This window comes from Poromitra crassiceps, assembly GCF_964638095.1.
Source record: "Poromitra crassiceps genome assembly, chromosome: 25".
Taxonomy (NCBI): Eukaryota; Metazoa; Chordata; class Actinopteri; order Beryciformes; family Melamphaidae; genus Poromitra; species Poromitra crassiceps.
In genome coordinates, this window is record NC_139649.1 from 2,516,561 (window position 1) to 2,539,835 (window position 23,275).

The 23,275-nt window shown below is 44.9% G+C and overlaps 1 protein-coding gene across 1 annotated transcript in view; it reads right to left on the bottom strand.

Moving 5' to 3' along the window:
• The window catches only part of nol8 (nucleolar protein 8), a 28,163-nt gene extending 5,345 nt beyond the window's left edge, over positions 1 to 22,818 (bottom strand). The window contains exons 1-15 of the mRNA XM_083660985.1: positions 22,786 to 22,818; positions 21,944 to 22,103; positions 21,023 to 21,085; positions 20,263 to 20,341; positions 17,633 to 17,783; positions 16,842 to 17,140; positions 15,695 to 15,945; positions 14,680 to 14,921; positions 13,473 to 13,998; positions 12,463 to 12,728; positions 10,875 to 11,060; positions 10,515 to 10,607; positions 9,588 to 9,674; positions 9,421 to 9,554; positions 788 to 877 (exon numbers count right to left, since the gene is read on the bottom strand). Of these exons, the coding sequence (XP_083517111.1) occupies positions 788 to 877; positions 9,421 to 9,554; positions 9,588 to 9,674; positions 10,515 to 10,607; positions 10,875 to 11,060; positions 12,463 to 12,728; positions 13,473 to 13,998; positions 14,680 to 14,921; positions 15,695 to 15,945; positions 16,842 to 17,140; positions 17,633 to 17,783; positions 20,263 to 20,341; positions 21,023 to 21,085; positions 21,944 to 22,085 (2,609 nt within the window). The 5' untranslated portion in view covers positions 22,086 to 22,103; positions 22,786 to 22,818. The remainder of the gene's footprint in view (positions 1 to 787; positions 878 to 9,420; positions 9,555 to 9,587; positions 9,675 to 10,514; positions 10,608 to 10,874; positions 11,061 to 12,462; positions 12,729 to 13,472; positions 13,999 to 14,679; positions 14,922 to 15,694; positions 15,946 to 16,841; positions 17,141 to 17,632; positions 17,784 to 20,262; positions 20,342 to 21,022; positions 21,086 to 21,943; positions 22,104 to 22,785) is intronic.
• Between the last annotated feature and the right edge of the window lie 457 nt (positions 22,819 to 23,275).

Here is a 23,275-nt window from a genome sequence, read left to right on the forward strand (position 1 = left end):
GCCTCCGCCAACAAGTGAGCAGTCGACATCCATGTTTGTCCAGACTTTGACGTTTGAGCCAAATGTGAAGAAATTCGGTCAAGGTTGTTAACGTTTAACGTTATTGGAGGCGAGTTTTGTTTAACATAATGATTATGTTCAGTCCTCATAATGGATTATTGGAACATGACAAGGAGTCATCCCCCTCTTCCTCACCGCATCTTGCTTGTCATCTCAATGTAAGTTGCTTATTTACAAGTTAACAGCTTTGTCAGTGTTATGTAACGTTTATACGCGCAACTATAAAGGACTAAAGGAAAGTCCTTTATAGTTGCACGTCGCGGCTACGTAACGTTACATTAGCAAGCTTACCTCTTGGCTTGATGTTGACAGAATTTGCAAAACAGCCTGAGTCATAAAAGTCATTAGGATACTGCTCTGCATTCGCTTTTTTGATGACGGTAAAGGGGGGCAGTTGGACGCTTCGATATTGTTGTGGTTTTGTGAAGCAGTATGGAAGCGACATACGGCTTGTAAACACGCTGGAGCGACCCCCGTTTCCTCTCGACAAAACGTTCCATTCAGTTGAACGTGGATTTCGATGGCTCTTGGGTTGTTTTGGTGTGTCTTCTTCTGTGGCGTTTATGGCGTTCAAACAGCGTGTAGGTGCTTTACCACCACCTTCTGGATTAGACGCATTCGTCGTGTCACTTCACGCACCGAACCGTGACGCCCATACCGTCACGGGACGAATACACGTACCGTGACGCCCCTAATATATTATATTATATATATATATATATTCTACCTCTCCTTCTTGGTCTGGTCCGCTGTGGTGACGGTCTCGAAGGCGGCGTGTTCCTCTCTGCTCGGGTCGTAGTGCAGCACCGACACATCCCTGCGCAAGCACACACACACACACACACACACACACACACACACACACACACACACACACACACACACACACACACACACACACACACACACACCAAAACACACACAAAAAAATCACACTTTATTATTAGGTCATTAGGGCTCAAAATATATTATTAATAAGGAATCTTTTTTTAATCAATATATATGACAATATGCCTCCTGTGTGCAAAACATCTTAAATCAAATGAATGGTTGTCCCATTGAACTGAATGGTGATGAAAGACATCACAATGCAGGGCCGGACGTTCACTTTGAAAAGTGGTTGCCGGGGTGGCAACCTGTCAGGAGCTTTTGGTTGCCGAAATAAAAATACGGCTGCCATTTTTAGTCGCTTTATATTTTGAGTACGGTAATTAAGATACTAAGCAATCATAAGTCGGCTTAATAATGAAGATGTGACAGAAAAGTAAGTATAATAGCCTATATTTATAGTATAATCGTATACTATATGCTTGTAATTAGAGAATCTTTTTTTTATCTTATTACAGCTAAGGATGCAATTATTATACATTTTGATGTACGATTACAGTCTGAGAAAAAAAAACACACAATTATCACGGTTTCACGATTATTATTGTGGACGTATAAAAATCACATGAGCATTCTTTAAATATAGGTTTTATTGTATTTTCTCCACAATTTTAACAGTTGCTGCCTTTCGGTCCAAAATAATAAATAAAAATAAACAAAAGTCTGACTGTACAGTATGTCTCTTTGGAATGAAATCTCAGCTACCTCTTTCGTTTAAACATTCATGGCGGTATTTCCCTTTGGAACAAAACATAGTCAAAGGCTGTCTGCAAGGCTCTTTTGATGAACTACCGTATATTAATTTTTTTTGTCCAGTTTGTGTATTTTTCTTTTCTTTAGGGGAAATATAACAAATGTGGGTAGTAAACTTTAGTGTTATTATCAACTGTGTCATCCATGCCTATTAGTTTTCTTATTCATTTTTAATCATCTAAGGTTATTTGCTCACTTACGTAGTGCCTTCACAGTTGGGCATGCATGTAAAGCTGGTGAGCACGCAGATGTAGACGGTTGGAGCTGCGACTGGTTTTCGGCAGGTTTTGCAGATTGAACTCCCTGGTCGTCCTTTCTCTATCCGAAATGCATTTAGACGTTTTTTGGGTGGAAACTGAGATCGTTTGGTTGAGTTGCTTCTGACCTCTGTCATCATTTACCGTTAGCTGTAACGCTAGTGTATGCATGCCAAGGCAAGTGAGAGATAACTTAACATTACGTTACATTGATCTCCGTTCAGTAAACAAATTAAGATGGACGGAGAAAACCATTTGTGTGGGCGACTGTCACACAACACGCAGATCTCGGGAGCAATATTGAATGTATGTTGGGCTGACGTCCATGGCTAGGCTTACTGACTGGCTACTGGGAACATGCAGCTGTGTGGTGCGCCCGCATAATAGTCCGTGCGGAAACGAAGCAGAGGCCCTTCACACTGCTAAGGCCTCATCCCTCTCTTCTGTTCTTGTCCTCCTTGACCCGTCTGCTGCCTTCGATACAGTCAACCACCAAATCCTTCTTTCCACTCTGTCTGACCTCGGCATTTCAGGCTCTGCACTCTCCTGGTTTGCTTCCTACCTCTCGAACCGCTCATACCAGGTCTCATGGAGAGGGTCCCTCTCCAGATCCTGTCCTCTTACCACCGGTGTCCCCCAGGGCTCAGTCCTGGGCCCCTTACTTTTCCTTCTCTATATCAGATCTCTTGCCTATGTGATCTCTTCTCATGGCTTTTCTTATCACTGCTATGCTGATGACACCCAGCTTTTCCTTTCCTTCCCCCCCTCTGACACTCAAATCGAGGCTCGCATCTCTGCATGCCTCAAAGACATTGGCGACTGGATGTCTGCCCACCACCTCAAGCTCAACCTTGGTAAGACAGAGCTACTCTTCCTCCCAGGAAAAGACTGCCCTCTCGCAGATCTCTCCATCTCCATTGACAACACCACTGTACTTCCCTCCCAAACAGCTAAGAACCTTGGGGTGATCCTTGACAACCAGCTGTCTTGCTCTGCCAACATAGCTGCTACAGCACGCTCCTGTAGGTTCTCTCTCTACAACATCCGCAAAATCCGTCCCTTTCTCACAAGAGAAGCGACTCAACTCCTGGTCCAGTCTCTTGTCTCCTCCCGCCTGGACTACTGCAACGTGCTCCTGGCCGGCCTACCTGCCACCGACATCCGACCGCTTCAGCTCATTCAGAACGCTGCAGCCCGTCTGATATTCAACCAACCCAAATTCTCTCACGTCACTCCCCTCTTCCAGGAGCTCCACTGGCTTCCCATCTCGGCCCGCATCAAATTCAAGACACTGGTACTGGCCTACAGGGCAGTACACCAGTCAGCTCCCCGGTACCTGCAATCCATGGTCAGGTTCCAAACCTCTCACCGCTCCCTTCGCTCCTCCACCAGTGCAGGTCGCCTCGCCCCTCCTTCGCTACGGGGGCTCAAAAGTCGCTCATCCCGATCTCGACTCTTCTCGTCCCTGGCACCTCAATGGTGGAACGAGCTTCCACCTTCGGTCAGGACTGCTGAATCACTGCCGATCTTTCGGAAAAGACTAAAGACACACCTTTTCAGGCTCCATCTGGGCCCTTCTTGATCTAACTTCGTTCTCTCTCTTTCCTTATTAACACGTTGACTGCCAACAACGAGTTGAGTCGTCAAACACAATCCAGCTGTTCACTGCCAACGACGAGTTGAGTCGTCAAAAAATATATATTTTTTTTTTGACGGTGCTACGTGGATCAATGCCCCCCGCGTCTCCTATGGAGATATTGGAAGTATTGAATGTGTATAATCTATTTTACCGACCAGCTAGGTGGCGACGGTGCCCTCCCGACAGAGAGAAAGTCAACCAAAAGCAGCCGCCTCCCGCTGCTGCTTCCTCCATTCTCAAGGAAACGGCTTGCCGATTTTACAGTCATCAGTCACCAGACTCGCCGCTCTCGGGCAGCGCCAGCAGCAGCACACGGGGGATTGCAAATTTGCATAAGCCTAGAGTCGCACGGGGCTTCATCGGGGCTCTCAAACCCAAGAGTCGAGTGAGCCCTATCCACACTCGCTGCCAGGGAGGGAGGCTGCTCGAACTCGCTGCCAGGGAGGGAGGCTGCTCGAACTCGCTGCAGCAGCAGCAGCAGCAGCAGCAGCAGAGCACTCGGCTTGTGACAAACGCAGGCTGAAAGCCACTAGACACGCCCACGGAGGGAGGAGTTGAAGGAGAGGGCGTTCAGAACTATATTGTTTAGATGTCTGATCTCTCACTGATGCCAAAAATATATGGTTAAAGTGACTGTTCTGCCTGTTTGATTGAATTTCACAAAACTGCGATTATCTCAGCTTTCAGTCTGAGACAGCTGAAACCATGCTGTACTCAACGGCTAATATCTACATAACTACTAACTCTACAAACTAACTCTTTTAGACAGAGAAAGCACACATTCTATTAGTACTTTTCTGAACTTTGTGTTCACAAACTCCAAGCAGAAAAGAATCCTCGGCTCTTTTAAAATGAGCCAGAATCCTCAAAAAACGGCCTGGCAGAAGCTACCTACAGCAAAAAAAAAACGGCTGGCAGTCAATGTGTTAAAAAAAAAAAAAAAAAAAAACTAACCAACCTTGTACCACTAACCTAAACTTGTACCACTGTTCCTTCAGAAGTTGTAGTTGTCATAGACTGTCCTCCATAGTTGATTGTTCTATTGCTGACAAAAAAATGTGTTATTGTAAGTCGCTTTGGATAAAAGCGTCTGCCAAATGACGTAATGTAATGTATGTAATGTAATGAAGCGAGAGAGACACGGCATTTTAAACTGACGGTGTTGCGGAGCCTCTGTTATGTAACCGTGATGTTTTAAATCAATATTTATTTAGTGAATATTTTGCTGTTTACTGCTGTGCCTATTTTTTACCTGTTAAAACGTGGTTGCCCCATTGGCATCCAAAGGCCAAGAAATGGTTGACTTTTTTTTTTTTTTGCCCGGGGCACTGGGCATACTGTACGTTAATGTCGAGCCCTGTGTTTCTCTCCTGTGTGGATTAGGGTTTAATATTTTTCCCGAAAATGAGGCATAGCGGGAAACGGGAAATTAAGAAAAATTTCCCGGGAATCCCGGGAAATCGCCCTTTTTATTTTGTATTTTTTTTAAATAAATCTATGGGTTGCTAATTTGATGCTGTAGTGTCTTATTTGCTGATATCAATAATTATTATAGGATTAAAGAAAAAGAATGAATTTATGTTAACAAACATTATAATTTAAGATAAAAACTTCATATGAAATGCCGTGTTCATTGCATGTGATCGGTCTGCTGATAAGAACAGCCTCATGGAAATGTTATTTGACAATAAATAAACGGAATTCGTTACAGCACTTAATTTGGGAAGTGATATTGGACAATAAACAAATGAAATTCATTAAACCAAGTTATTTTGCGTGTTTCAATTAAGCTGAGATGGATTCCATATTCTGATAACGTTCAGCAGCCTTTCTATAATAGCCAAACAATGTTGGATATCAGCCTAATAAACTAAATGATCACTCAAAATTAACAGAATATTTATTTATTTTCATTTACTTTGCTTTTTTTGGGAGAGTATGGCCATCTCTCTTGAGTGCTGCTCTGAGGTAGGCACATTTCATCATGCTGTTGAATGTAAATCCATCATATGCTGCCATTTCTGACAGTATTTCGGTCACTGAGGCTTTTGGTGTTAAGTATGAGTCCATTGTTCTCGGACGCTTCACTTGCGGGGTCTCTGGGGTTTTATGGTTCTGCGACTCCAAATGTCGCAGCAACCCGCTTGTTGATCGTCCTCCACATCTTATCACTCACTGACAACATGTGGCATCCTCGTTGTTTTGGTTGTTTGTGAAGTATCTCCACATAAAACTACTGGCAGCAGAACTTGCAGAAGACATTGTGGTGGAATCCATCAGCGTGGTGCATTGTTGAGAGATGCTCTCTGTGTGACTCACTCAACAGGTGGGTGTGGGCTGTGTGGACCAATTACCGTATTAACTGCAGTAATGGTCATCATTTTATTTAGGCTACAATAGGCTGTACAGCTATTTTCTTAAATTCATTTTTTCCCATTTCCCGCTATTGGATTTCCCGGGAAACGGTCCAGTCGGCATTTCCCGTGAATCCCGCTTACTCACTCACTCACTGCATCGACTCAGGACGGGATGGCCGCCGTCGGGCACGATGTGGGATCTTCCACACGTCTCGTGCTTCCATCAGGGAGCGTAGCTCCCCAGTTGTTACAGCTCCGCAGTCCTCTTTTAGGGTGTTGACCATGGTCTTAATTGGTCTTCCTGGGTTCATCCTTCCATGAGTTGGTTCCCACAGAATGACTCGGCTAGCAGGCAGCTCAGGGTGTCTGGCGCAGTGGCCAGCTAGCTGTAGTCGCCTGTCTCTTATTTTACTGGTGAGGGATGGTAAGTCATCATAGAGTTGTTTATTTGTGATGTGCTGTGACCAGCAGATGTTAAATGCCATTCGCAGCATCCGCGTGTAGCATCCCTCTATAGATCTTGATGTGGCCTTGGAAAGGGTCCATGTCTCGCACCCATAGAGCAGTATGGTCTCTATGGTAGCGACAAAGATCCTTTTCTTGAGCCCCCGGGATAAATTTGAGGTCCAGATCTTCTCGGTGTCGTTGAGCGCCTTCCATGCGAGTGCTCGTCGCACCTTTATGTCTCGGAATCCCGCTTCCCGGGATTAAACCCTAGTGTGGATTATCATGTGTCTCTTTAAGGTTCCTTCACGACCAAAACCTTTACCACAGACAGAGCAATGAAATTGTTTATCTCCTGTGTGGACTATCATGTGTTTCTCTAAGGTTCCTTTCTGACCAAAACCTTTACCACAGACTGAGCAAAGAAATAGCTTCTCTCCTGTGTGGACTATCATGTGTTTCTCTAAGGTTCCTTTCTGACCAAAACCTTTACCACAGACTGAGCAGAGAAATAGCTTCTCTCCTGTGTGGACTATCATGTGTTTATTTAAGGCTCCTTTACGAGCAAAACCTTTACCACAGACTGAGCAATTAAATTGTTTCTCACCTGTGTGGACTATCATGTGTTTATTTAAGGTTCCTTCACGACCAAAACCTTTACCACAGACTGAGCAATTAAATTGTTTCTCACCTGTGTGGACTATCATGTGTTTATTTAAGGTTCCTTCACGAGCAAAACCTTTACCACAGACTGAGCAATTAAATTGTTTCTCTCCTGTGTGGACTATCATGTGTTTATTTAAGGTTCCTTCACGACCAAAACCTTTACCACAGACTGAGCAACTCAATTGAGCCCTGTGTTTCTCTCCTGTGCGGATTATCATGTGTTTCTTTAAGTTTCCTTTGTGACAAAAACCTTTACCACTTTGTTTCTTCTGTGACTCTATACCTGGCTGTGGTTCACTAGTTTCCATCCATTCATCATCACTGTCTTCAGTCTCAGGTTCAGAAGAGTCTGAATTCTTGTCATCAGTTGGTTGTAAATGACTAGTTGGATATAAGTTCCTGGCTGCTTCTGATACTCCACAATCCTCTCCAGCTTCTCTTTTCATCTGTTTAGTTGAGCTGGTGGCTAGAGGCCCTGCATCTCTGTTCTCCTCAGGTTGGCTTTGATGAAGCTGTGAGGACTGAGGTTTCTCTTCCTCATATTCACTCTTCACAGGGACAGCAGTGAATGGGAACTTTGTGATATCAGCCTCCTCCAGCTCTTGAAGCTGCTCTCCCTCCTGACTGATCCAGAGTTCCTCCTGTTCTTCTTTAATGTATGGGGGTTGTGGGTCCTCCTGAAGCTGCTCTCCCTCCTGACTGATCCAGAGTTCCTCCTGTTCCTCTTTAATGTGTGGGGGCTCTGCGTCCTCCTCGTCCAGACTGGAGCTCCACTCCTGCTGCTCAAGGGGAACCTCTTCTTTAATGGCCAACAGCTGCTGGAGGTCTGGAGGCAAGGCTTCTCTGTGTAACCGCACAGCGTCCAGCAGTTTTCGTTGTCGGTCGATCTCTTCTCTTGAAAGAGAAGCTTCCTCCTCGTACTCTGCTGTCGTTCTTTCAAACAGCGAAACGATCTCTTCAACAGCTGCAGTTAGATGCTGCTTCACCACAGCTTTCTGGACTTTAGACATCTTCATTTTCACACAGTGACAAACTTTATCCTCATCATCTATCATCATCATCTAGAAAAGGGAGCAAGTGGGCTCTGTTTGTTTGTTTTTGTTCCACTGATGATGTCACAATGTCTATGACATCATCAGTCATGTCACTGTAATTGTGATGTCACTGATGATGTCACAATGCCTATGACATTGGAAGTGGGGTGCTTATGGTGCTGCAGCACCCTCTGCTGTTTTGTACAAGTGTTTTATGTGTTTTATACTGCGATATTTAGGGTTTAGTTGAAGACTATGAGCAAAGCAAAGAGGGTGGAGATGTTATTTTTGACGTTTGGTTAATAATAATAAGATAATAAAATATTATAATAATAAGTTCAGTGTTTCTGCCTGTGTTGCTGTCTGTGTAAAATGACCTAAAGGGAGAGCAGGTGGTGACATGAAAGTGAGTTAGAAAAGGAGAAAAAAGGGGGGTATGGTGGTGCAGTAGTAAGCGCTGTCGCCTCACAGCTAGAAGGTCCTGGGTTCGATTCCCACCTGGGACGCTGTGAGCGCTGAAGGAGTGCGTGCCCGTCAGCATGTCCTCAAGTGCCACCGCCCGGGTGGGGTCGTCAAAAGGGCCTTTCTGTGTGGAGTTTGCATGTTCTCCCCATGCCCCCTGGGGGTTTCCGTCTGCGGGTCTTATAGACGTAAGTGGCTCGCACTGCGCTCGGAGGAGACTGAAATCCATCTGAAGCTTTCTATGTTGGAGTCCAGGTATGTTTTGTACAAGGACGTCTCTCTCTTTAATTATAATATGCTTTTATTTTGCCTAACAATATTAAGCTGATGTGGTGACATACTGTGACTTCGTGGCATATCCGACAGTGTAAAATCACTAAGGCAGATAACCCCCTGGGTTATCTTGCCAACTCACACGCTCCTGGCGGGTGAGACACTCTTTCACCTTCAATCTCGCGTATGTCGGTATGTCCACAGACACGTGTGTGTGTGTGTGTGTGTGTACGTGTGTGTTGTGTGTAGTGTGTTGTGCATGTGTGTGTGTGTGTGTGTACGTGTGTGTAGTGTGTGTGTGTGTGTGTGTGTGTGTGTGTGTGTGTGTGTGTGTGTGTGTGTGTGTGTGTACTTGTGTGGTGTGTGTGTGTGTGGTGTGTGTGTGTGTGTGTGTGTGTGTGTGTGTGTGTGTGTGTGTGTGTGTGTACGTGTGTGTAGTGTGTTGTGTGGTGTGTGTGTGTGTGTGTGTGTGTGTACGTGTGTGTTGTGTGTAGTGTGTTGTGTTGTGTGGTGTGTGTGTGTGTGTGTGTGTGTGTGTGTGTGTGTGTGTGTGTGTGTGTGTGTGTGAGTGTGTGTGAGTGAGAGACCTGAAGCTCTGGGCCTTGGACTGGTTGCTGGTCTGGTTGTTGCTGCTCAGGAGACTCTGCAGGATTGACAGCTGCTTCTTCTTCTCCTCCTGAAGAGCTGAGTCCTCCTCTGACTCTTCCCCCACGCCCAGCCTCCTCTCACCAGACTCCTCCTCCTCCTCCTCCTCCTCCTCCTCCTCCTCCTCCTCCTCCAGGAAGCGGGAGTCCATCCGGAAACGCTCGTCCGTCCCGAAGCCAGACTGCAGCTCCATCAGCTGGACCACAAACACATGATGACAAATGAGTTGGATGGTCTGAACATGGTCAAAGTATGAAAACGCACAGTCACCAATTAAATACAAACAATCCAGATTAGAAAACCAGACTCTAAATAACTACAGTAAACTAGAATAACCGCACCGCGGATATATGCCTCCTCCAAACAAGTGACATGCATGTCTGTCCAGATTTTGACGTTTGAGCCAAATTTCGTCAAGGTGTTACTGAGATATGGCGTCACCGACCTTGAAAATGGTTTTGGTGAGGTCACAGTGACCTTGACCTTTGACCACCAAAATGTAATCAGTTCATCCTTTAGTCCAAGTCGACGTTTGAGGCAAATTTGGTGAAATTCTGTCAAGGCGTTCCTCAGATATTGCGTTAACGAACATCGGACGGACGTACGGACAACCCGAATCCATAATGCTATCGCCGGTGGAGGCATAATAAATCAGTGAGTGAGTGAGTTGGGTGACTGAGTGACTGAGTGAGTGGGTCGGTCAGATAATACTTAGTGAGATGGCCTCTATTTTCCGGGCTGGGCGGTGTTTGGATCTTCGGGCGATCCCAGTGCTTAAAAACTGAAACTCCACTCAGCTGGGAAGCCGGCTTGTGGTGGTCAAAGCGCCAAAGAAAATACAATATACTCGGTTACTCAAGATAAGTTGTAGGAACTATCATGTAGGAACTATTTTCTTTCGACCGAACTACACCCGCTATGTACAGCAAGTGTGGGGGCGTGTACAGGAAGTGCAGGACATGTACAGGAAGTGCTGGTGGTGTGTACAGGAAGTGTGAAGCGTGATCAGGAAGTGAGCATCTGATTGGTCGGTCACCTTGCGTCCGGCTCGCCCTTCAAACTGCGGCCTGATGTGGAACCTGCTGTCGTCCTCTTCATCACTGCTGCCAAACAGCTGAGAGCCTGAGGGCTACACACACACACACACACACACACACACACACAACTAATGATGATGATCTATAAAATATATATATTTGATAACTAACATAATAGCACTTTGCAGGTTTTTCTAAATTACTCTAAAGTAATTCATATCAAAACGAAACACAATACTATATAAATAAATAAATGACCATTCAGTTTATAAACATTCATACTGTAAACAGCTTCTGCCTCTGCCATTGATGAAGTGAACTGACTGGTTCTGTCAATAGCCAAGTGGCTCTTGGCCCACCTTCTCTTTTCTCTCTGTTGTCTGATTGGCTGGCGCCTCCTCGTCTCCAGATGCCGTGTTGTTTGATTGGCTGTCTTGGAACAGGGTGGTGACCTCTGAGGCGGGCTGCTTATCTTCATCATCTTCATCATCATTATCATCAGAGCCGAAGACAATGTGTTTCCCTCTGCCTGCTGTTGGAGCGTCCTGGCGGGGGAGAATAGTGCAGAGTTAGCAGCAATCATTGGTATAATATACGTAGGTTATTTGCCGACTTTCAACTCCTTCATGCTTTCACGGTTCAAACTTCATAATGTTCAGATTCATTAGAAATGCGCTATTACATTTCTCAGTGATCTGACTTTTACATTTTTAAGATATTCTACTTTTTTATAATGGGAGTCTATGGGTGGAATGTTCAAACCATGCCCTCTTTGAACTCTAACTACTCTTTCATATCTTAAGTCAAAAATGCCATTCAAACTCTAAACAGGTCACCACTTCTAGTACTTTATCCCTTGGCTACGCTCCATCATGAACAATGACTCGCACCCACTCCACGACGTGCTAGTCAAACACAGGAGCACGTTCAGTGAGAGACTGATTCCACCTAGATGCAATACGGAGAGGCACAGGAAATCATTCCTGCCTGTGGCCATTGGTCTATTTAATGCCTCTCTTAAAAGAGCACCTCGGAGACGCTCAGTCTCCCTGAGACTGAGCCAGCCGATAGGTTAACTGTGCCTGGCTGAGCCACGTGTAACGTATAGGGCAAGCCGACTTAATATAAATCACGTGCAATATGTGCAATATGTCACAGGCAATAATGATAATTGACACGGAATGTATACTATACTTACTCTACGTATTGGTATTTTGCTACTTAGACATTCTACTTTTTTTGTGCTTTTGCTTCTATCGCATTTACTAGTTATTCTATGCTATGTTGTGTTTTTCTGCTTATTGCTTAATATTGCATTTACTACGGTTTATTTTTATTTTATTTATGCTATGTGTGTTCTGTGAGCGAGCTACTGTAACTTGTCCCAATTTCCCCCCGGGGATCATTAAAGTCTTTCTGATTCTGATTCTGATTCTGATTCTGATTTATTTATAAAAAAAAATTATACACATTTTTCAAGGTATTATGGGATATCCTAACGCACGAAAGGTACCGTTGTATAGTTCCTCGAAAATGGGACAAAAACAGGTACGTAGAAAGGTTGCAAATTCAGCGAACTTATGTATCAAACTGGTTTCAGACAGCCTAATTACAACTTCCTACCTAGAAATGCCACTCGTATAGCTCGTTCACTTGAGAATTGAACAGGGCTTAAATGTTTTATAGACTGTTTGTGTTTACGTTTTGACGTTAGAGCCCTAGTGTGACCTCTAGTGGGCAAAAATCTTACATAATGGGCCTTCAAACAGCATTTTGTTTTTACACTTGCAATATTTAAACTGTAGTACTTCCACAAATTTCACACTACATACAAATATTATATATCAAACTTTTCATATACTTCTGCTCTCACTCACAATGTAAATATAAAAGCAATGTGATGTATTATAGTTTTTGAGTTAGTATGTTTGTAGTGTTATCACTCACCATGTTAGCTAGCGCTCCCTGTATCAGTCTCTTGTGTTCTTCGGCCTCTCTCTGTCTCCGCTCCACAGCTGCTAGCCGCCGCAGGTTGGCCTTCCTCTGCCGCTCCACCTCTTCTTCACCTCCTGATGGCCTGGGACGAGGAGGAGCCCCCTCCTCTTCCTCACTGGAGGATGAAGATGCTTCAGCCTCTGCTAGCTCGCTCACAACTTTACAAGCCCTCCGATTGGTCTTCGCCTCCTCTTCCTCACTGCTTCCTGATGACAAAGCTGCAACAAGTACCGGTAATCAATTGACAGAAAATGTATCTCGATTCATCATTCTCTGGTTCCAGCTTCTTAAATGTGAATATGTTCTGGTGTCTTTAGTCTTCTATGACAGTAGGCTGATTCTCTTTGGGTTGTGGACTGTTGGTCAGGACAAAAGAAGACATTTGAGGACATCATCTTGGGCTTTGGGGAAAAGGTGATCCACATTTTTCACAATTTAGTGACCTTTTATAGACTAAACGACTAATTGATGAGTTGAGAAAATAATGGGCAGATTAATCGATAATGACAATAATCGTTAGTTGTAGGGATCCATGATGATGGATATCATCGGCCGATCAAGGCTTTAATGTGAAATATCGTCATCGGCCCAAAATGAACTGACGGCTGATAAAATGACGCTTTAATTATGCCCAAATGCTCCATGCTTGACTAAATGCTTGAATGAGTCTCAGTTTTGTTTGAAAGAAAATGTTGCATAAAATAAATATGGCATGTTTTACATAACCTAAGTTGAAGTCGTTTTCTTGTGTGTCAATTTGGAAAGGCAGTGTAGGTGGAAATCGACAATCGGACAAAAGAGTTTGAAAATATCTGCATAGCAGGGGGGGGGGGGGTCCAATCTGGGGCATCCCTAGTTAGTTGCAGGCCTACCTGATGCAGTCTAGTTAGTTGCAGGCCTACCTGATGCCCTATAGGTAGTTGCAGGCCTACCTGATGCAGTCTAGTTAGTTGCAGGCCTACCTGATGCTGTCTTGTTAGTTTTGCTGTTTGAGGCTCTGTGGTCCAGATCTCCCTCCGCGCTCAGTCCTCTGGTCCCCTGGAAGGCGGGGAGCGGCGTTGACGCCATGCCCTTCCTCTTCTTCTTCTTCTTCTTCTGCTGCTGTTCGTCCTCGCTGCTGTCCTCCTCCAAGAGGGCGGCGAGGATCTCCTCCGGTGTCGTGGGTTCCCTGGGAGGAGGCGCGGGCGTCGGGACGGAGGAGGTGACCAGGTTACTTCCTGGTTTGGAGCCACTGAGGATGCTGGAAGCTGTAGTCTCAGAGGCAGCCAGCTGCTGCAGGTCAGACAGTGAGAGCTCCAGATGCACACAGTTAGAGAACAGAGCCTCATAATCTGAGTCTGAACCAGAACTACCACCATCCTCTCCGTCATCATCATCTTCATCATCAGCATCCTCCTCCTCCTCCTCTTCATCAGCTCCCTCTGACTCTGAGGCAGGAGGCTTCACGGCCGTCTGTCTCCTCTTCTTCTTCTCTCTTTCTGCTGCAGACTGAGACAACATGGCTTCAATATTTAATGAATTCACATTTAGGGCTCATGATTGGTACGAAAATATCACCCCGCTTGGTGACTCTAAAGGCTGACATTTTTTCGGGATTCTTGTGGGATGGGAGTCATTCCACTCTTTATTACGTGATTGGGATGGGGGGAAAAAAGTAAACGGGAGTGGGCAGGAGCGGGAACCATGACAACAATAGACCAGTTTTTATTATATATAAATATGCACATGCAATTATTTTTTATTTTCGTTTTTTAGAAGGGTAGAAGATGCCATGTTTGGGTTTATATTCAACTAAGGTAGGCATGGTGTGACCCATGTACTGTATTCTTTGTCTACTGTAACTGACCTTTATCGCCACAGGATGAAGTAGGATTCACAACACATGATACGCTTGGATATTGCACATGCACTATTGAATTCACAGGCGTCCATGCATTTTTGCATAGTTTTAGGTGACAAATTGTACCACCGTACTTCAAAATGTGTGCCTGCTAGGGATTCTCTGCTAGAGACTCAAACTAACACTGAAACTAATAAGAACTAACTCAAACTAAGCATTTTCAAAAATATATATAATAATAAACTAACAAAGCCGCTTTAAAAACGAATTAAAACTAGACTGAAATTGAAAACAAAAAGGCAAACTGAATGAAAATGCAAAACTAAAACCTTGACGGCTTCATCATCATCTTCATCATCACTGTCTGATGAAGAGGAGGCGGGTTTCACAACAGGCATCACCATCTTCTTCTTTCTCTTCCTTCCTGTGTCAGCGCCCGGCTCAGATGGTTCGCCTGGTGTCAGAGGACTCCGTTTCCCAGAATCCTCTTTTTGCGGGCGAGCAGAGGACTTTCTGCAGGTGAGGAGTTCGTCCGTGTCGTACTCTTCCTCGTCTTCGTCACGCGGCCGACCTGGAATTACATTATAGCTTCAGGCTACAGTTTTACTTCCTCATGCTGTCTGATTCTTTCAGATTTTTAGACTTTTTTTTTTACACCTCAAAAACACACTTAATATCCATGTCTGCCACTTTTTATTTTTTATCTGGAGGAAACCCCAGGGGAGCACGGGAAGAACATGCAAACTCCTCACAGAAAGGAGGAAACCCCAGGGGAACACGGGAAGAACATGCAAACTCCTCACAGAAAGGAGGAAACCCCAGGGGAACACGGGAAGAAGATGCAAACTCCACACAGAAACCCCAGGGGAACACGGGAAGAAGATGCAAACTCCACACAGAAACCCCAGGGGAACACGGGAAGAACATGCAAACTCCACACAGAAACCCCAGGGGAACACGGGAAGAACATGCAAACTCCACACAGAAACCCCAGGGGAACACGGGAAGAACATGCAAACTCCACACAGAAACCCCAGGGGAACACGGGAAGAACATGCAAACTCCACACAGAAACCCCAGGGGAACACGGGAAGAACATGCAAACTCCTCACAGAAAGGCCCTTTTTGACAACCCCACCTGGGCAGTAGGCACTGAGTACATGGGAATGGAGACACACCCTCAGGGCCCACAGTGTCCCAGGCGGGAATCGAACCCAGGACCTTCTTGCTGTGAAGCGACAGCGCTAGCACTGTGCCACCGTGCCCTGTGTCTGCCACTTTTATATTATTCTTACATTTCTTCTTTCTTACTTTTATATTTAACACATGAAACCCAGGTCTCACCTCTCTGTCCAGACGTCACCAGGAAGTCATCTGCAACCACTTGCAGGTTATCCTCCTCCTCCTCTTCCTGCCCCAGTGCAGCCTGGGAGCCCTGCTGACCTAACACCAGCCTGCGGATTTCCCCGTCTGAATCCATATCGCTGTCAATCAAACAAGCCCTGCCCCTCTGAGCCCCACCCCTCTGAGGCCGTGTGGTTGGTAGTTTGACTCCGTTAGACTGCCGAGCCTCAGTCTGATCCACAGAGCCAGGCCTAGGAGAGAACAACAAGTCAAGCAGAGAAGTGTAAATCACATAACTAGGCTAAGTAAACTTGCAAATAATCTATTCAAAGTGAGAAACTTTCCATGGTAATTAACAAGAATATATGGTAATTAATGGGAATTAACGAGAATTACACTAACTGAAAGTTTTGGGGTAATATATACTAAACGGCTTTTGCACATCACGGCCGTATTTTCTTCTGAAATTGTTTAAAATTTTAAAAAGTTTAAAAATAAATAACCACATGTTGTGTTACTCACGTTTACACACTGACTCTGAAACCATCATCTGTCATCAAAGTTTTCGGAACAGGTTTGATTTTCTGCGTTTTTTGCATCAGTAAATAAACCTTTTGTGAGCTGTTTGACCAGTCTATGTTTTCGGATGACGGATTAAAAAATACATACGAAAAAAAAACACTGTGTGCAAAGACCTTAACTGTATATACCTTGTCAAGTTATATATATGTATTAAAAAAAATCTTCCATATTTTCTCACATTTTCACCCCAATTGTACTTGACCAATTCCCCCCTGCTGTCCCGGTTGTTGCTCCACCCCCTCTGCCGATCTGGGGAGAGTTGTAGACTAGCACATGCTCCCTCCGATACATGTGCAGTCGCCAGCCACTTCTTTTCACCTGACAGCGAGGAGTTTCACCGGCAGGACGTAGCATGTGGGAGGATCACGCTATTCCCGCAAGTTTCCCCTCCCACCAGGAATTGAACCCGGGTCTCCGCAGTGGTAGGAGTGCGCTTTTACCTCGACACTACCCAGACGCCCCCGTCATATACAGACATAACGATCATCAGAAACATCGCCCGTCCTTAGAAGGATGCGGCCCCTGAATTGAGACAGTCACTGAGCAGTTTCCTCCATGTGGTTACCTGGTGCTGCCCACAGCATCATGGCAGCCTCCGGGCTCCGTGCGGCTCCTCTTGGCCGTCTTTGGCGGTTGGTACGGAGGGAACTCGCCCCGCCGCTTCTTGCTGATGTCATCATCCCCTCCCTGGATCTCCCAGGTGAGCTGGCAGACAGGTATGGGCGTGGCCTCCGTGGCCTCTAGACGGCGCAGGTTGTGGCTGTGTTTGGACGGGTCGTACTTCACAGTGCGCGCCCGGCCGCCCCTCTGACACCGCAGCTGCAGCACGGGAAGCACCCGCCCAAACTTACTCACCACCCAGTCCTGTGAACAGCCAGACCACAGTCAACACATTGCCTAAGACGCCATCTTTAGAGCCCCCCTAAACTCAGTTTAAATACATGGTCTGTGTCCTATTTCAAACGTTCTTAACGGTCTATGAGTGCCTGCTGCTTCTGCGCCAAAGATCTTACATTGATAAGACCTGAAGGCTTCAGGTTGTTCCACTGTAACATCATGGCAGCAGCGCTGTTGTCAAAAAAGCACAAGAGCTTCATCTCTTGCCTTCAATACTCTATTTTTTTTTTCAAGCCGTTTCAATAAACCATTGTGTGTCTATTTATATCTATTTTCAAAAACTTTCAAAGCCTTGATTCAGACAGACAGGCAGGCAGACAGACAGACAGGCAGACAGACAGAGAGACAGACAGGCAGACAGAGAGACAGGCAGACAGACAGACAGACAGAGAGACAGACAGGCAGACAGAGAGACAGGCAGACAGAGAGACAGGCAGGCAGGCAGACAGGCAGACAGACCTTGTGTCCGGGCACCTCGCTCCCTGGCACAGCGCTCTTCATGTGGAAGTTCTCGACCCCGGCTCTGCTCAGAGACTCCAGCAGCTCCGCCCGGGGGGAGGCGCCAGGACGGGGGGAGGGGTCTGAGCTCGCCTGACGCTCCTGGGCCAGCCTGGGATACACACACACACACACACACACACACACACACACACACACACACACACACACACACACACACACACACACACACACACACACACACACACACACAGTCAGCTGATAAGTTGATTGTAAATCACACATGCACATGCATCTAATAAACGTGGCTACGACGTCAGGTTTGATGTGTGCAGACTGCACAATTACAAAGTCACTTTCCTAAACTATTTGGACATTTAAATGGCCGTGTATTCATATGATTTTTCTCCCCCCAATTTTTATAGAACATACGAACAAGACAAACAGGCTCAGACACAGGGAGGGGGGGGGGGAATACATCCATCATTGACATTCATCATTACAACTTGGTGCTATCAGCCGCACAAGGTGTTTATGTTTGCAAAAGACAATGCGCACGAGATCCCACGCAAGGAGTCCACGAGACACCAGCCCCCTAACCTCAGTCGCTTATCATTCTTAACCTCGTCAAACTAGGCCAAAAACAGGTCCCAGACAGTTGAGAACATTTTGAGCGAGTTGGTTCTCAGGGACCTGAGTCTCTCCATCTGTATAACAGAGATCATGTCCATCAGTCACACCTGAAAAGGAGGTGAAGAGGAGGACTTCCATTCCTTCAGAATTAGAGCTGTGCATCTTCACTGATCTCACGATTCGATACGATTCGATTATACAAGTCTACGATTCGATTCGATTCGATTATACGATGCATCTTAAATCGATGCATCACTTTTTCCGCAATACATGATTTATTTTTTCTCACTTTCTTTTTTCTCACTGTGTGGCTACTTTTAAAATAAAAGTGCATTTGGAATTGCATTGTATTATGATCCATAATTAAAATAAACAACTGCATGTACTTACATTCTATTTTATTTGATTATAAAAAAAAAAAAAAAAAAAAAAAAAAAAATTTAAATTAAATAATCGATTTTTGATATTTGATAATCGATTCAGAATCGTCCTATTAAGCATCGCGATGCATCTCTGAATCGATTATTTTCGACAGCTCTATTCAGAATAAGTCTTTTGGCAACAGTTGTCCCCTGTGTCAGAGATTGTTGCACAGCTGTTGGGAAGTTCAGAGAGAGGACACGGAGCAGCCGAAGATGGTGAGTTTTGCCTCCGGCTGAAGGGTTATTTTGTAGGCCTTAGAGTACCAGTCAAATATTTTGGCCCAGAATCCCGTTAGTGAAGGGCAGTACCAGAAGGCATGAGATAATGTGCCCTCTGACACCTGACACACAGTGGTGAGACAGAAGGGTAGATCTTGTGTAATTTATGCTTAGGGTAGTGAGGACGGTGAGCGACTTTAAATTGGATCAGCTGGTGTCTGCTATTAACTGAGCAGAGTTGCACCACAGACAGACTCCTTTCCCATATAATGTGTCAGATAAATCAATACCAAGCTCCCCCTGCCACGCTTCTCTAATCCTCTCAGTAGAGGCCGTGTTGCAGTTCAGATTAAATTTGACATGTAGATTGTTAGACATCATGTCAAAAGTAATTCCACAACACGAAAAGTTATTTAAATAAATTATATCCTGAGGTGAAGCTGCTGCACCTATGGAAGAAGCTATCTCTCTCTCTCTGTGACTGTCTTTCTCTCTCTCCCCTTCTGTCTGTGTGTGTGTGTGTGTGTGTGTGTGTGTGTGTGTGTGTGTGTGTGTGTGTGTGTGTGTGTGTGTGGGCACTGGCGCCGGAACAAGGGGGACATGGGGACATTTTGTCCCCCTTAAAATTTGGTCCCCCTAAAAAATTTTTTTTTTTTTTTTTTTAATCTGAGGGGGCAACTGCCCCTGATGCTTAGAGCCCACTTTACACTGTTTACACAGCCTGTGATGCTTGTTAAAGCCGTGATCGCTGTGGGATTATTACACCTGAGACGGACAGACCCAGGGATCAAGTTACAGAGAGCCCACTTTACACTGTTTACACAGCCTGTGACACTTGTTAAAGCCGTGATCATTGTGGGATTATTACACCTGAGAGACAGACAGACCTGGACTCTGTACTGCACTCACTGTCATTGGCTGCTGCTATAATCGTATACGGTTATTGTTATTTTATTTTTGTGTTGAGATGACAAGTTTTGCACTGTGTTTCGAAGTGATAATAATAATAATAATAAGTTCAGTGTTTCTGCCTGTGTTGCTGTCTGTTGTAGTGTAATTATAAAATGACCTAAAGGGAGAGAGCAGGTCACCAAGTGAGTGAGAAAAGGAAAAATACTGAATAATTACATCACTACAGTATAATCCTAATGTTAATTTAAAATGAGATATTCATCTAAATATGGCTAAAAATCATCCAAACGTCCATAAAAACGTAAATTTTTCGTCGGTGCCCTTACGGGCGCCGAAAAAAAAAAAAAAAAAAAAGATTTAATAAAAAAAAAAAAAAAAAAAAAAAAAAATTGTCCCCCTTATTGCAAACTCGTTCCGGCGCCACTGTGTGTGGGTCTCTCTCACCTGGTGAGGAAACTCTCCTTTGCCGTTTCAATCTGCAGCGTTCCTCCTTTCCACTTGGAATTGTTCAGCACAGTCTGACCTGCACACAAACCACATCAGTCCACAACGTTTTATACTCTACTTGACAGATGTTAGTATGTATTATGTGTTGTATTATGTATTTCCTCAACCAGCAGCGCCATTTTCTCACTAAAAGTCAAGTGAAGCGGTCACAAGGAGCACAAAGTGTCGGCTCCTCAAAGCGCTCAGAGCGGAGCGTGTTCAAAAGCTGAGAAATGTTCCACTTTTCAGAAAGGCTCCGAGTGGTGTGTAAACCGCTTTTTCCAGCCGTCCAATCACGATCAGAGATGCTGACTGTTTCCCATAGAAACAGCAAATATGGAGAAAGTGAAAGTGGTGGTGGGGAAAATAGGATGTTGTCATCAGTGAATTAACATTACTGTAACATATTTACATGTATTGTAAATATGTGGTAAGCCTTCACTTGTTCCACAACACTGTATTGTCAGCTAGAAGAGCTAACACGCTGGTTACTGAGCTAGCAGCAGCTCAGATAATGTCAGGTGATGGACAACAAAAAAGTGCTGCTTTTCCACATAAAAAAAAAAACAATGTTTACTATGTTTCCCCATTTTTGTGCTTATGCCCCGTTTTCTTTCCCCCACTGAATCCTGTTTCACAGCACACACACACTCACACACACACACACACACACACACACACACACACACACACACACACACACCACACACACACTCACATCTCTTCAGCTCTGGGTCTGAGATGCTGATGTTGATGTAGCCAAACGTCTTGTAGGGGACACCTGCAGAGGAGGAGAGGAGGAAGAAGAAACAAAATACTGTGATACACAGGTCAGGCTTCGTCCACATTTTCAGGGGACAAATATTAAATTTTTTAATTTTTCCAGACCATGGTCAGTTTTGAAGACTAGGCATCTCACACGTGACGCTACGGGCGTTCGATTCCTATCGCCCACCCTGCAGCTCGCCGAGCTGGCCCTGCAGCTAGACTGCTGTGCGGGCTCACTTGCTCCCTCGCCCGCCCTGCAGCTCGACCGCTGTGCGGGCTCACTTGCTCTTATGACACCACTGATTATGTCACAAGTTTGCATCACTGATGATGACATCACAAATGCTCTTATGACATCACTGATGGATGATGTCACAATGAATGCCTATGACATCATCTAGTAGTCGCCATTGGCACTTGGCGGGTTTTAATTTCGGGCCCTGGAAATAACATTACAGAGAAGGTAAGCTTTCATTCAAGTTTAACCACAGTAATGACCAATCAGTCGTCTGCAGTGTATTCACGTCACCGTATGGTACCGGCTCCACAGCCCTGGAACCTTGACAGAGGTGGTACTATAAAAAGTATAGACTCAAGTTTTTGACTGTGGAAAGCCCAAAAAAGTGAGTAGAGCTGGGCCAATCCGCACCGATACCAGCGGTGGAAATGAGCCATATATGATTTAGGCAGACAGACATCTTGCCCCTGCTAACTAGCTCATATCACTGTATAGATGAAGAATGTTCTTCAGAGCCACAACTATCAGAATATGTAAGATGATCGGCAGGATCCCTACACGCTTTCTGGTTTAAAACTCAGAGCCTATGTCCAAACGGCTCGTGGTGTGTGTGTGTGTGTGTGTGTGTCTCACCCTCGTCATCTCTCCTGGTGCGTAGCTCCACCTCCTCCACCTGTCCGAACTTGCCAAAGCGATCCTTCAGGTCCTTCTGAGTGACAGAGTGACTCAGCCCACCCACGTACAGACGCCGCATCGCCAACACAGCCTCAGTCATGTCACGTGTGCTGATGATCTGCAGAGATGTGCAACACGTCCACTCAGTCCCTCAAAGTCCTTCATTACATCAACATGAGTTAGTTATGGCCACTTCAACCAGGGTTCATACAGACATGACGAAACGAAATTCAAGGACGACTTTCATGCACTTTTTTCTTTTCATTTTCAAGGACTTCACACAAATCAAATAATTGATTTTCAAATATAAATTTGGCACAAAAGGGCCATCAAATTTGCATTATATTACATTTTATCTTTAACAAATTAACAGAATATTGTATTTTATGGGGGCGATGGTGGGTAGTTGTACGCAGTGGAAGCATTGAGTGGAAGTGGTCCCTGGGAAATTTAGTTTGGTAGCCTACGTAGTGGTACTTGGAAGGAAAAGTTTGGTAACCCCTGCTCTATAGCTATTAAAATTAATCTTTTCTGTAAAGCTTTATTTGGTTTGGCGTAGGCCCAGTAAACGTAAAGTTGTTTATTAACCGTCTTAGGTAGGACAATTAAAGAAATTAGCACTATGGCTCGGGCTCTTTAGCCTGAGTCCGAAACAGGAACACCACAGAAGAAGAATATGAAGCTAACTTGCAACTAAACAAAGCGCTACAGTTATCATTATAATTGTCAATGATTATTATGACAGTTATCTGACTGAATAAATGCATTATTATGACATGGTTTTCTGACTGAATAAATACCTGCTGCTGCTGCTGAAGTGTCTGATGTTTACCTCCTCACATGTGGCCAGCTAGTGTCACCGCTAACTCGGCCCAGAACTCAGTCTGAACGCTTGGGGGATGAAAGGTTCCGGTGTGGAATGCACGAAGACCATTGCCGCCATCTACTGAACTCAACCTGAACTGATCTGAATTGAACTAAAATAAACAATCTAAAAAAGTAACACCATATCCACCCAAAGTGCTCCGATTCATAATTACTGTCCATATCACTCAGAGGCAGATGTAGTTTGCACAAATGCATTTCTCATGGAGTATCATCATCCCTAGCTCGATGATGTCTGTTTCTCTGTCCCACTGTGATGTCATAAATCCCACTGTGACATCATCAGTGATGTCGCAGTTTTTTAATTGTAAACACGGTCAGCTAGAGTCAGACGCTCAAACTCAGGCTCAGGGTTCCTCAGGGTTCCATTGCCGTTGCCACCCAGTGACGCGGTTTGTTTCCCAA